The sequence below is a fragment of the Hyalella azteca genome, unplaced genomic scaffold (assembly GCF_000764305.2).
Source record: "Hyalella azteca isolate HAZT.00-mixed unplaced genomic scaffold, Hazt_2.0.2 contig6971, whole genome shotgun sequence".
Taxonomy (NCBI): domain Eukaryota; kingdom Metazoa; phylum Arthropoda; class Malacostraca; order Amphipoda; family Hyalellidae; genus Hyalella; species Hyalella azteca.
The window spans coordinates 42,378-57,427 of record NW_025937110.1 but is presented as its reverse complement, the minus strand read 5'-3'; the positions used below and the strand labels follow the sequence as shown (position 1 = coordinate 57,427).

At 39.4% G+C, this 15,050-nt stretch overlaps 2 protein-coding genes across 2 annotated transcripts in view; both read right to left on the bottom strand.

Annotated features, from left to right (window-relative positions):
• LOC108680861 (facilitated trehalose transporter Tret1-2 homolog) overlaps nt 1–4,098 on the bottom strand; it is a 30,306-nt gene extending 26,208 nt beyond the window's left edge. The window contains exon 1 of the mRNA XM_018169777.2: nt 3,640–4,098. Coding sequence (XP_018025266.1) covers nt 3,640–3,963 — 324 coding nt within the window. The 5' untranslated portion in view covers nt 3,964–4,098. The remainder of the gene's footprint in view (nt 1–3,639) is intronic.
• A 4,073-nt stretch (nt 4,099–8,171) lies between these two features.
• LOC108680862 (ubiquitin carboxyl-terminal hydrolase 24) overlaps nt 8,172–15,050 on the bottom strand; it is a 28,916-nt gene continuing 22,037 nt past the window's right edge. The window contains exons 36-40 of the mRNA XM_018169779.1: nt 14,272–15,002; nt 13,687–13,785; nt 13,368–13,504; nt 12,996–13,158; nt 8,172–12,703 (exon numbers count right to left, since the gene is read on the bottom strand). Coding sequence (XP_018025268.1) covers nt 10,429–12,703; nt 12,996–13,158; nt 13,368–13,504; nt 13,687–13,785; nt 14,272–15,002 — 3,405 coding nt within the window. The 3' untranslated portion in view covers nt 8,172–10,428. The remainder of the gene's footprint in view (nt 12,704–12,995; nt 13,159–13,367; nt 13,505–13,686; nt 13,786–14,271; nt 15,003–15,050) is intronic.

Sequence of the window (15,050 nt, the reverse complement as noted above, 5' to 3'; positions counted from 1 at the left end):
GTATCATAAAAGTATAGAAACCATACGACTTTTCAAGGTTTCCTTTGTTGTTCGCAATTCGTGAAATGCCGACTGAACTATTCCAGTTATTTACAATAATTATTCGTTTGAGTTAAATAAATTAAACGAAAGAATTCCCGCCAAATAAATTAATTTTTCATTGATCTGCTCCGCCAACCAATGAAATTTGGTTGGCGGACATCGCATCACAAATCGCATCACACATCACACATCGCACCACAACACAAATTACAAATTGGCAACATTTAGTGAAATTTAATATCTTTGCTGAAATTATTTTTACCTATTTATTTATTTATTCTTCTGTGATTTGGTAGCCTGCGCTTTTTGCCTTATACCGGTATGCCCTCCATTAGTGTCCAAGAAAATACTGAAGAAGCGAAGTAAACTTTGTTGTGGTTGCGTCCACGTTTGAATATACGAACGCTTTCATTGAGTGACTGTTTTTATATGAAGGATTAAATTCCCTTCTAAAGGGCATTGTCGTGGGTATAGTGTTAAAAAAAGGATGAATGAGTACGATAAATGAAAACTATAATAAGCAAACGACAAATACAAATAAAGACAAAACTATATAACCGTGTGTTCCCTTTGCTCAAGTTCTTACTTTCGGTCTCAAGATTCGGAGCCTTTCTGAAATTAAGAAATAAGCAAAAATTTAGAACTAGCAATATTTGAGCAACAAAAGCAGAATATTACGCAAGCCAGATAAATAACTTATAGACTGATAACCATAATCATGAACAAATCTAAACAACACCACTGAATTGCGACAGAAAATGATCACAAAAATAAACAGACCGAATAATAAAGTAACGCGTACCTCCGTGGTGGATCATATAGCAATGAACAAGTTTCGGTGCTTATCTGAACGAGGTCACGTCCGAGGTGACTTGAAACCAAAAATCCAAATATCTAACTGTAAAAACGCGCTATTACACTACGTACCCTAACAGCATAAACTTTTATATGTGTCCGTAATAAATACTATAGGAGGAACGAACGTTTTCGTTGCGTTGCTCATCTGTACAAGGTCCGGCAGGAAATAATGGATGATTGGAGCTGCACGAGATATTAGGTGGGAGTGATCTTGGGTAGTATAGACTGGGGATACATTTTTAATTCAACACTCACAACCATTTGAAAAGGACCCAAGATTATTATCACTGATTATGCCTGATAACGTGAGATAACCTCCTAAATCAAGTTTCAGAAACATTATTTAAAATAAAACATTCTGCATGCATTTTTCGTCGCACATACTTCTTATCTCCGTCATACTTACTGAAATTTCTTTCGTCATCAAACACATTTCGTGATCAGCAAGACCATTCGTGATTTTAATGACTTTTGGCAGGTTCCCAATTACGTTCTTTTTTATATTGTCTGTTTGCGACTTGTGAAACAGGCTTTAAATTCAAATTTCGCAAAGATAAATGAACATTTCTTCAGCCACGGCAGCGTAAATGCATTTTTTCACAGTATCAATATGCATTGGCAGTATCTCACGAATTTTTTTAAACGCAAACGATATTTTTGATAAAATATTGTCAAATCATTACACAGGGCTAAATTTTAATGCAATGTTAAAACTCAATCTCGAGTAGAATAATCGTTATTTCATAAATTGTATAAATATCCGTGCATCTCTGTTGGAATCTGAAGACATGAGTGCCGTCTTGCCTTGTGTTCTGAAAAAATCTAGTTAAATATCTCACAAACTTTTTCATTGGATTCACAATTTGTGAATGAAAATTCCGATGATTCTCCTGATGTAAGGTTTTCAATGCTTAGTAGCAAAAAATACGAGGCAATATAATATTGTGAAAATTTTGCGGGTTGCGCAGTTTCTTCCTGGCGCCATTAGACAAGTCGTGGCTCTGCAGTTGGCTTTACTGTTGTCGCCGCAGTTTTGGCAGAGCTCCGTGACGTGGCCTCCGCTCATGGCCACCCTAGTCTACCACGCCAAGTCTGACCAACTTCTCTGTAGTGACGGTGACGGAATTTCGGAGTTTATTTAAATTATATTTATATCACGTGATCCTAAATAAAATGGCACTGCTTTGCTTAATAAACCAATACGCTACTCGTATTACTAAGCTAAACAAGTGAATATGCTGATTTAGGTGCATGACAATACCATGTGGAACTAGAAAGTAATGACTAATCGTTTTACGGTTTGATAAAATATTGATAAAATAAACAAAGTAGACAAACAAACGACAGTGATGTCAAGATGAAGAAGCTACTGTCACCACGCTGTAAAAATTAATCCCAAAGTCATCCATTATCTTGAGCTTGATAATATAACATTTAATTACATCAAACGTAAATTCTAATCACGTAAAAGAAATTTGAATTAATATTGCCCTCTACTTGCTACTGTTTATTAAAGATATAATTTTTCTCTGACGTTTCCACAAGTAACAACTCAAGGATAAGGCAATGAACTTCTAGGTCCCAGAGGGACGAGTGCCAGTTCTGCGTGAGGGACACCGCTGCTCGAACATGCATCTCGTGTGAGGCGTCATTAAAGTAACAAGTGTCGTTTGTGTAACGAGCTCCAATGTTTTTCTCTTGCTCCCTCATATATATTAAAATAATGAAGGGCATGAATGGCCGTGAGATTAGGTCAATTGATGTTGCGAGTGGCCTAGTCACCATAACTTTTATCTATCACAATAAAACTTATTGAATGAAAGTATACAGAACGTATTTTAATCCCTTCACGATCCGTGTATAAATAAGTTTTTCGGTTGAGCGGCATCCTTCTTCATTTCCATAATTAATGACAGTGATCAACACTTGTTTCTACGCAAATCAAGGTCATAAACAACGAACCAATGTTCATGACCTTATCAATAAACACCATAGAATTAATGGAGAACACACATTTTGCATTTGTAAATAAAAAAGGACAAGATAAATGTATACGAATTTTACATATAATGTAAGAAGACGCTTCATGATTATCACCGGAGAGCAATAAGATCTATCCCATGTCTTGTCATAAAATAAAGCTCAATTAGTAGCGGTGTTTACTTCTTTCTCACATGTACACCGTATCAATGGATGGTTATCTGAAGTATATCTTAAGGCTGCAGTAGTTTGATCATGGCGTGCTTAAGTGGCCGTATCTATCATTCAGCAGTGCTAAAAGATCAACAATTTATTGTGCAGTCGGGAATCTTGTCATGCAAATAATACTTATCAAAGGTATACTTAAGCCATGAACGCATCACCATCGAGCACGTGAATTTTGTTATTTTGATTTCTATTGCATGAATCTTTTACAATTTTGTTACCGTTCGAATAATATTTAAAAAGATAACACAGTTTGCTGTGATATTTAATATCATTTGATGCGAAAACAATTTTTCGTGTCCGACAAATAAATTATTTATACGTCTTCATTCAAACTAATGCAAAAAAATTGTGCCTACGTATTTAAAAATTGAAATGAAAATTGCTCGCCGAAGATATTCAGAGAGTATCAAGACTACTGTGGATATTCAATAAATGAAATAAATAACAATGTCCTGCAATACATATGTTTTTCACACTAAAGATCTAACAAAAAGTATTTAACGTACCATTCTTAACTTGTTAGCGACCCACCGTGGTTAAGAAAGAGATCTTTCTCTGCCGAGCGTGAATGTTGCCTTCTGAAAACTTGCGGCTCCTTAGTTTATCATTTCTGTCGCTGCTTGGCATTTTAATAATTGAAGATTTTCGGACTCTTGACTGGGGCTCGCTCAGTTTCCTGGTTCTCTCCGTGTCTCCGGTAGAGATATTTTCTACAGGACCCGCAGGCGTAGGTGCTTCAGAGGAAGATGGTTCCTGTTCATCTCTTACAGAAGACTCGGTCTCTGTAGGATCTTCAAGAGGACACTGAATGTCTGGTGGAACTACCGTGAGAGGCACGTTTTTGTCGTCGCTCATATTGGAATTTGAATTATTGCCGCTATCTGCGGCAATCACTTTCGGGATATTACTTGGTTGTTAAAGTGACCCTTTCAGTCACTGTACTGTATACGGAAACTATAAGGAATAATTTTTAGTGAGTTAAGTAACCATGCATCAGTAGGTAACCAGATCACGAAAAATATTTTAAAAACATTTATTTGTATATTTTTTGGTTTCAGTCAAATAAACGATAATGTAAGATAATTATAATTGAAAATTTACTGAGAAACAAATAAGTTCACTGAATATGAATATATCACATACATCTAATTATTATGATTTTTTCTTTGAGCGAGTCTCATGAAATAAGCGGAAAAATTGCATGATCCGCTTTGATTTTTTAGTTTTTACAGGAATAGAAAAATAAAATGGACGAAAAACCGTCAAATTGATTCATATTCATACAAGAACTAGCTAATATCATATTAATAGATGGAGTACGTAAGAAAGAACAGTTAGGCTACGTAAAGTGGTATTGCTCATATCTTAAAGTATTGAACATTCTAAGTCTCTAACGCAACAATAGTCAAAAAGGAAGCAAATTAATTAACTTCATTTGTATAACTGATTAAATGTTTCACAAACGTGGTGCAAATTTCATTAAAAAACCCTGAGCCGGCACCACGCAATGATTTTATTATTCTAACACTCTCGTTCGGCGTAATTTCTTGCTTGCGTCGTAAGAGCTGTTGTAACACTGCATGCAGCCTGCTTCCCCTTCACACACGCGCGTCTAGAAGTCGACTGTCCGGCAGAGCGCAGCAAAGCGTGGGCACAGAAATGTACGTCGCAGCCAAGCCATGCATTGCCTCTCAATGTCGCTCACGTCAAAACAAATAAACCTGGTTGTTGAGTGGAGTTTGCAGTCCTGCAATATGAGAAACATATGAACGTGTAATTCAAGACACGCGATAACTCGATGCGTCGTTCACTCAAGATGCCAGTCTTGTATTTACTAATGAAGAAAACATGACACAGTCGGAAGCTAGACGACAGAAAAAAAAACGGAGATAAATTTTACGATTTGTTTAAAAGTAATACGCCACGAAGTAAAAAAAATTGTATCAATGCATGAAAAAATTGTTTGTTATATTACTGTTTTCCATGATTATATTAAATAACTGAATTAAAATTATGTACAAAAGCCAAACAGACGAGAATAAAACAAATTTAAATTACATAAAAACACCGATCGGCATCATTGAACAAGGTATATAACCTGACCGAATGATTATTCTAGTTTCCAGTTTCTTATTCTCCGAAAAATTACGCGTACGTATTGTACTTAATAAAGAATTTCTACTTTATCATAACTAAGCATGATGAAAGGAAGCAGGCATCCGCGTTAGTTTCCTGCTCGAACAGTGGGGCGGGGCGGACGAGCGGTCACGAGCCTTGTGGTCGTTGACTGATGACTTACATCCTGACGGGTCACTGGTTACGAAAATGGATGACAAGACTCCTCATCATACGTGACATTTCATCACTATAACAATGCATCATTAGGACATTTCATCGTTACAGTAATTCACCATTATATTTCATCATTGCATAAAGTGCACATTGCAAACATAAGCATCTACATGTAGATTAGGTTGGTAACTTAATAGTAATTGATGAAACGTCCCAATGATGAATTGTCTTCTATAATGAGGAGACATTTCAGCCATGAAAATGCCACTCCAAGCTGTCGCCATAAAGTCAATTTACAGGTTGTGGTGCGTTACAGTGTAACGTTTGAACAAGATGGTTTAAGCAGGAACATCATAGTGTAAAACTGATGAGTTTATCCGCTGCGACGAAAGTAGTTGGCGGTTAGAAAAATGAAAGGCTGCAGTAAATGGTTTCGGTATCAGCATGTCTATTAATACGGTTCTGTTTTTTTTAATTCCCATTGCTGTCAATGCCAATGACCATTAATGTAATCTTGAACGAGTTTGAGGCATGCCCTTTCCAAACCTTACACAAGTATAAGGCAACTTCGTTACCAAAGATATATATATATAATATATATATATATAATATAGATGATGATCTTTAAACCGTTAACTGGGACCACACACCTCACCGATTTTTAAAGTTCTCTATAACGGGAAGGTACAAAAGAAGCTCTGATACTTGTCATCTTTCATTCCAACTCTAATATTTGTGTTCAATAAAAACATGTTAAAGACGAAGTCTCGCGCAGCAGACCACAGAGCTAATTAGCATGTAATTACTCAAGACAAAAGCCTCTTTGTGTGGTTAGTGGACGATGCCCGGGTGAACATTCGAACTAAATCTTATCAAACCTGAATTGACTTTTATGACCACGTTTTATGTTATTCTCTTGATGAAGCACAGCAAATTACGCATTTATACAGGGTCCGCCTTATTTATGGCAACGCATGTTTATTGTTATTTCTCAATGAAACAAGCAGGTGCATTGTTTGTTTATTGGATGAGCTAGTAGCCAATAATTACCTAAACAATTCTCAGACATATTTAATCAATATGACCACCCTTATTTTTGATGTCGGCCTCCAATCTACGCGGGACGGCGGGAAAGCTACACAGGAGACACGCAGCAGTTCTTGAGGGATCAAGTGCCATTCTCGTGCCAATTTAGACTCCAAACCATCCAAAGAATCATGAGGTGTTCTGCAGACCCGACTCTCTATAAAATAGCCCACACAGAAAAGTCGAGAGGATTCAAATCAGGGCTTCTTGAGGGCTATTCATTTTTGCTGATGAACGCTGAGATGTGACCCTGAATCCAGTTTTGGGTCATGTTTGAGCCATGTGATGGGCAGAGTCTTGTCGAAAACTCCATGGTGAGCCGTTGAAGTGTTTACGGGCCTAAGGTAACAACGCAGCTTCCAAAATGTCCGAAATGTGTCGCCAACTGTTTAATTTCACTCCAGAGAGGACAAAAACGAGTGGGGACCTCCCAGTGGCGGTTACCGCGGCCCAAACCATCACGGACATGGGATTTTGACGTCGTGTTGCTGTTCTGGTTGCCACAGATCCATCCCGACTCCAAACTCTGTCATTTTGACGGTTAAAGCTTTGTTCAATATCAATTTTTTTTGTCACTGAACACCAAGTTGGGTAGCGTGTCATCCTCAATGAGATCCAGAATGTTCTGGCATCTTTCAAGCCTCATTCCTTCATGACGTCTGTTAGTTCATGCCTTGTTTGATCTTGTAAGGGGAGGTTTTGAGGTCATCTTTGAGGACTCTACGCATTGATGTCTGACTGACTCCTGCTTCTGCAGCCAATTTTGCAGCTGAGCGACGAGGGTTTCTCCTCAACTTCTCCCTCGTGTTTTTGACCAATTGTTTTGTTCGGACACTTCGTTTCCTTCCTTGACCAGGTCGATTGCATGTTTCACCAGTTTCCCTAAATTTTTTTTACCACCTTCCACACAGTTTCACGACGAATTTGGAGCTTTTTTGCAATGACTGAATTTCTCTCGGCCTTTTCATGAAGGGTTACAATTGCATTTCTATCTACTGCCATAAGTAATAGTAAATTTAGACACCTTAGACTTCTGCAATATAAAATAGATGAATTAATAGATTATATTAAGCTTCATTATAAAAGAAAAGTCTCCTAGAAACCCATTAATTTTTATATAGCAAACATCCGTTACCATAAATATGGCTGACCCTGTAGACTCGTTCGACGTTTCAACTAAGCTGTCACATTCATTTAAGTGAGCGATGTCGCCTCGTGCGTTGGCTGTTCAGGGAAAATGTTCATCTACGTTGTTTTAAATTGCAGTTTCAAACTGCATATGCTAGTTTCGGTTCATTTAATTTTTTTTTGTACATGTTTCTGTAAAGACTGAAGTATTTCTGCAATGACTGAAGTATAGAAGAAAGTTTCAACAGGTGTCAAAAAGGCAGCGCTCTAGCTACTGATCATTCTGATGACTCAAGAAAAACTTCCACATTTACTAGCGGATCTTTCAGCACTGAAAGAAGTCATTGCAGAATTAATATAAGGGTTAGGTTAGGCGTCAACCCTAATGGGTTAGGCGTTGACAAACGATCTGTATAATCTTAATTTTTTAATTACTCTATTAAATTTGATACTTTAATAATTTTTGCACATATAATGAAATCAATTCTTACCGCCAACAAACGAAACCTATATTGAACACAATTTCGTAAACCGAAGATGGAGAACAAACGAGCGAAATACTTTACTATTTTATTGGTAAGAAATTTTAAAACTTCACACGCAGACAAAAAAGTATGGCAAATCCTTCTTAGATCGTTCTGAAAGATGCATTTACTCGATATCAATACTTCCTGTAGATGAGACTGGACGATCCAGCCCCTCGCAACAATCAATAACCAGAAGGTATTGTTTTGTAGATCCCACAAGAAGGCTTAATAGTTTAAACATCATCAGTCACTGGAGAAATTAATTTGAAACTACGTTCAAGTGTTTAACGAGGTGACACAAAGAAAAATTCATACCCTAGAAAAAATTTAGATTCACTCGCCGTACCATAGATAATAAAATCCACAGACAAAGTCGTACTATTTGTTGAAGGAATATGTACAAATATAATAATCGGTTGCGTACGCTTAAACAACAATCACATAGGCGAAGACGTCCCAACAACGCAACAAGTGAATGATAGAACAATGTTCATTAAATAGTGAAATTAGATTGGTTAAGAAAATAAGGGGTAAAAATTCTGATAAGATAATTGACAAGCAATATTGAAGCAATAATTTTGTAACAAACGTAGCGGATTCATCGAATTTTACGTAGGCTAACAATACGGAATGGGAACAAAGGCTACAGTTAAGCAAAGCGATGGCACGGAAGCGCCTCTGTCGGCACGTAGGCAGAGGCGGAACAATGAGTAGCAATAAACGGCATCCTCCTGCCACAATAATCACTAGAAAATGTTTGGCATCCCCTGCTTTACGTCATAAAATCAATAGTCACATGTATATCTTAATTTATATAACTTTCGTCTAATAATTGGTAGTCACACAGTAACGTTTACAAGTGTAATATATATTCTCAACTACTTCCCATTTCGATCAATTGATCATGTACAATAATTAATGAACTAACGGCTAGAACGATAAATTAATTATTGAGCAAGGATTGTCGGGCATTCCAACAAGTCGAAAATCAAAACGCGCTTTTCAATAAAAGATAATTAGCATTTTAACACAAGAAATCCAGTTCAGGTTTATGTTCGTACATTTAAACTTATTCCAAACTCCGATATCGAGCAGGTTCAATCCGTCTCGCTCTTAATGCTAGAAAATCAATGGTAACTCTGAAAATTAAGTCTAGATATCAAACGAAAGTAAGCTATGTCAGCAAAACTTTTTTGCATACATTGATCATTAGAGTAGAGTTATGCAGTGCCTGAAACTTGACAGGAGTATATTACAAAATTTTAAAACGAACCCAAAAGTAGTCGAGGAGGCTAATAAAATAATACGTATGAACGAGCAGGAATAATCACAGGACACCTCTGGATACTATTGCTCAAGCTGGATTTTTGAAAAAAATGAACATTAATTTTGACGTCATGCTCGAAAGTATGTAAAACACTTCGCTTGCTCGATCAATGTATGAAAAATGTATTCAAGTGAATGATTACGACACTGCTACTTATTGTTGGTCAACACCAAATGCTAAGTCCAATGAGCGCCAAGAGAATACCGGAAATGAAAATTGTCTTGATTTATAAATTTCATGGAAACTTACTATAGTAGCACCACTAAACGTAGAGCTCAAGTTCTTCAAAATAGAGGCAACCATCACAATGATACACTATTAACAGGAAAATGGAGAGTAAAATATCACGACAGCATCTCTAATTTTTTAAAAGAACACGAGAGCGAGTATAATACTGAGTAATGTGTAGGCATAGCACGGCCGATAGAGGGAATCTTGTACTTTCATTCTGTTCCCATCCCGAAAGAGAAAAAAAATCTAGAGGCTAAATAGTTGAAGGCATTTCTTAGGCACACACAACACTCAGGATATGTGGGCAGCAAACGCCTCAGACATGGCACTCTCTCCAATTTTCTTATAACAACTAAATTTGCACATTTTCTGTTTAGTGGAAATACTATAAATTACTCGATCTATTCACAGGCAAAGGATGTAGTTCTCAAAGAGATTGGCATATTGAATAGAGGTATTTAAGAGAAAAGTACTATTTTCCATCCAGAATATAATAAGTTAAAGTATAAAGGATGCATAGAAAAGTACAAAACAACCCTTTTAGAAGTCACACAAAACATTGGTATGACATAAGTGTTGCAAAAAAATATAAAAAAAAACAAGGTTAGGTAAGATACATTTCTAAATTATTTTTAAAACGCACATGTTTCTCTTTGAGTTAATTGACATACGACGATGGGATACAACTGGCATGTGAAATTTCAGATGGTTAATCAAAAAAAAATTCATCTAGGTCCATCGTACGGATGATCCACTAAGGTTCGAAGGGGTGGGAGAATCTTCGCGAATATCGCCTAAGCCATCGTTGCTGTTCTCAGTGTCCATAAGAATATCGGCTGGTTCCATCTGGCTGAGGAGAAATGTTGCCTCCTCAAGAGTCATCTGGGCGCTAGTGGTGCGCTGGAAAACGTTTGTGTGGCTACCTTCATTGCTGAGAGCTGCTGAAGCTACGTTGAAATTACTAGATGAATCCAACGCACTGTGGATGGTGTCTTTGAGCCACTCTACAGCCCAATGCCACTTGGAGCTCGTATTTGAAAGCACATCGCGAGCTAACGTGAAACGAGACGAAATGTTCACGCAAAGTTTCATGCACTGATATGCTCGACGCACGTCGCTCGTGTGGTACTCGTTTATTAGTTCCAGTAAACCAGAGCACTTGGATCCTTGAGTGTCTATACCACCTTCTAGCAGGAACACAACGCGCTCTTCATGAAGCTGATCACTAATGGTAAGAGTCTCGAGAAGTAGTTGCGACAGCTCCCTCAACATATTGGACGGTGCACTGGAGTATTGAGATAGCACGGTGCTGATTAGGCTTGTTGAGAAAGGCCTATTGTTGACACAGGCAGTCATTAATACAGTCGTCATTTTTGGCATGGGTTCGAGCAGTTCCCTGTAAGCAGTCACTACAATCGAGAGCCACTGTATAGAGACGCTATTCCCTGACAACACCTCAAGTATGCTGGCAGTCGGCGTTATACCAAAGCTTCCGTCAAAATTATCCAAGTAGACATGCTGCTGCACATTTTGCACAGGAGTAACGTTGGGAGAAGCAAGGTCTGTCATAAACGAGTCTTGATTATACTCTGTTTTAGAACTGGACTTGGGAGATTTTTGATCAGAGTCACACATTTTTGATGTTTCTACGTCATGGTGGACTTCCATCAGAACGGGGCTCTCAGAACGTTCACTAACAAGTCTTTCAGCATTGATTTTTTGCCTTACATTTGTCATGCTCTGGTCATGATGATCGTCGTGAGGAGAGTCTGCTGTAACTGATGCCATACTGATGTTAGTTGGAGCAGACTGAGTGGCAAGACATGACAGATCACATCTGGCTATGAGTTCAGCGCAGATAGCATGGACCGAACCAAACTCCTGGGCTTGCACAGACGTCCAACGTCGGGTGCTGTCTTCGGTGTTGAGCTCGTCACAGTCTGTCTTGCGCTGTCCCGCATCATCTGATAGTTCCTTGCCAAGGAGGAAGAGCATAAGCAGACTAAAGCCTCCAGCTTTAAGAACGAGATTACATTCTCGTTTGCCTTGCGAACAAAACTGTAACAATACAGAAAAGTAGTGCTGACTGTGCTGCACAGCGGAAGGCACAGCATCGCGAAGCATCTCAAGTAGAGTCTTAATGAGGGTCTTGAGGGCTGACATCAGAGTGTCGTCTCCATTGCAATGTTTGCCAGCCTCCAGCAGTACACATTTAAGTCCAGTACTGCAGCATTCTCGCATGCCTCGGTGTGTCGAATGCAGTAATAACGGCCGTAGATGCCGGTGACCCGAGTCCTCGGAAAAGAACTCGAGAGCCGCGGTGCAGCCAGCCGGACTGAACTGCACAATCTCGCTCAATATTTGGCACCACTTTTCTACTACGCTCCTCTTTTTGTTCTTCAGTCTCAGGTAAGAGTTGAATAGAAACGACAAGGCTAATTTTGTGGCTTGACTATGAGCCAGTTGCTCATCGGTAGAAAATTTTACCTTTGTCAAAGATGATGACTGGCAGCGTTTGGGATCATCAGATGTCCGAGAACTAGAGTTTGCTGCAGGTTCTATTACGAAAGGAATGGGTTCAAAAGACTGGGTTTCTGTGCTGCTGGGGAGAACCAAAGAACCACACAATTGCGCAAGAAAATCATAGTAAGGTTGGACGTAAATGCATCTGTTGCGGTACAACTCAAGATTGTGGTGGACGATTGAAGCGAGGATATGAGGCGGAAGTCGCTGCTGGGAAAAGATTCCACGTTTTTCTCCCTCTTCCATGAGCTCGCGAAGCTCACTTAGACTACTACGAGCGAAACGCTCGCGGTTGCGCTCTTCTCTGGACACTTGCTGCGCTACGTCGCTAGCCGAGTCGAAGCACTGAGACTGGGAAGACACGAGAGGAGGATTGGAGGTTGTGGGTGACGGAGTAGTGGCGGGAACTTGCTGGGGCTCCTCAGTACGACGACTGCGACCAACCACTGGACTCACGTTCAGGTTGAGGGCGCGCCTCACTCTGCAAGTATCACATGAGTCGTGATGCACGAGAACAAAGAGAAAAAATACATTCTGAGTATTAATAGTTTCTAACTGGTTAATGGTAGGTAACTAGTAACACTAATGTATTTTCCTTTCCTGGCAAGTATAGAAAGAAAACATTATATAGTCCTTATTCAAACAGGACAGGCTGAATCATTAATTTTTGAAAGTTTCTTAAAGCCAAATGGAATACATCTTCATAAACAATGCAACAAGAATTCAAAGTAAAATTATTTTCCAAATGAAGTTAAGAAAGAAATTAAACAGACCCATGCGTAAGCTTCAGCGAGCGAGCGGAGTGCTGGCGAATACGAGGTGCCGTGGCAGGCGTGGTGCGCGTTGGCGCCGCCAAGCTGCCCCGGGGCTCGCGACGCTCGTAAAACAACAGATAGCCGCTCCAGTAGCGGTTACGCTCCTCTGGTAACGACGAACCTGATAATATAACATAATAATAATCTGATAATAATAATAATCAGAATACTTGAGATCATTTGCACTATGATGAGCAGAGCTCATGAGAGCAGAAACTTCAGAGTTTACCTCGGGTTATTCCTTTATATTTCTCTAATTACATGATTAAATAAGTTACTCATCATTGAATTAATTACTCATCATTAAATAAGTTGCTAAAAATTTCTTACTAGAGCTTGTGGGCGCGGTGTACTGGCCTCCGAAGCACTCGTGCTCCAGCATGGCTTGCGTCATCTCCACAGCCTCGACTGTAGTGTCGTTGAACTTGAACCATCTTCCCTTGTTAGGATTAGTGAGCGAGTCCCCTCTGCAAGCGTTGTGTATTTTGCTTTATGATTGTTTCTAATATAGACTAATAAAAAGGGTAATTTAATTGAATAATATAATAAAAAAACTTTCTAGCGGCTGATCAATTTCTCAGATTTCACATGGAAAACACAATTGTTTCAGAGATCAACTCTTTACATAGAAGAGAATGCTGGCACTTGCCTCCTGTCTTTAATGTAGGAGTAGTAGTGACCAGCTGCCGCCTGACCGCTGTGAACCACAACGCCCACGAGGTCGTACAGCAACGCACGATTCTTACGACTGCAAACAACATTACAGATTAAATAAAGGGTTAATATATCACTAAAATGGTTTAAAAATAAAAACGAGAATTAAATATAGGTGGCTTTATTCATAAAATGTGAGAGATAGGGTCTGGCAAAGCAGAATGATTTTTATGTCACTAGTCTAAATCCTTCTATTCTTTCATTTTTTTTTTGTCATTATTCTTAACGTTGTTCATAGTCTCACAGAACAAGGATCCTGTCGCTCAAATTTTAACTAAGACTCACAATTAAGGTAACAGAAATTCATTTGACCCAATACTGACAAGCAATATTTCGAGCAATAGGACAGCGACTTACGTTCGTGAGGAACGCCTCATGTGAAATGTGAAGTAGTGATATCTTAGAACTGATATCACAGCAATAAAAAGCAGAAAAATATTCACACGTAAGAAGAACAAGACTGATCTGCTTTAATATAGATAATACTGATCTAATTCGATAAACAGTGTACAGAACATACTTGCGAACAGGTCGAGGACTGGAGGTAGGGGTGGCGAAACCCTCGCTTGCAGCAAGGGCAACAGCACCAGGAGGCGTCGCTAACGGACCCACGCGGCAGGCAGAAGCTGGGAGTGACGATGAGAGAGAGGGATCTTTGATTTTGTCACCATCTATTGGAGGAGGCGTGCGAGACGTCGGAGAAACGAATACGTCGCTGGATTCAGTGCTGCTGGAGCTGCTGAGCGCTTCTTGACGAGTTCTTCGACGATGCTCATAGCCTGAATCTTGTCTGCCGTCCTGATTAACTGGTACCTGTCGACCCTCAGGAATAGAGTCTTTGCAATGTTTCTCTGACGTGTCGTTCTTCTTCCGGCTGCTTCTCCTTATTGGTAGGGGTGACGACTTAGCAGAAGAGGTCAGGGCTGGGGATGGAGGAAGAGATCCTACAACCTTATCGGGCGAAATCATTTCAGTATCTTCGTCTTGCATGCCGGAGCTCGAGGAATCCTCCCCATAGCCAGAACTGCCACCACTCACAGCTTCTTTGATACTCACGGGGATAATGTCAGGTTTATGCGCAACGGCTTCAGCATAACTGCCTCGTCCCGCCAGAGGTTGTAATTCCTTTTCAGGCGAAGGTGTGGTGGAACGCGGGCTGTTGTCGTCACACTCGAGTTTTTTGACGACACTGTCCTCAACTTCTGCTAAATACTCAGCTGTGTAGGGGGCCATGTCAAGAAGCCAAGGGAACTGTGGAGAAACATTTAATTCAAAATTTGGCGCTTAAGGAGATAGTAC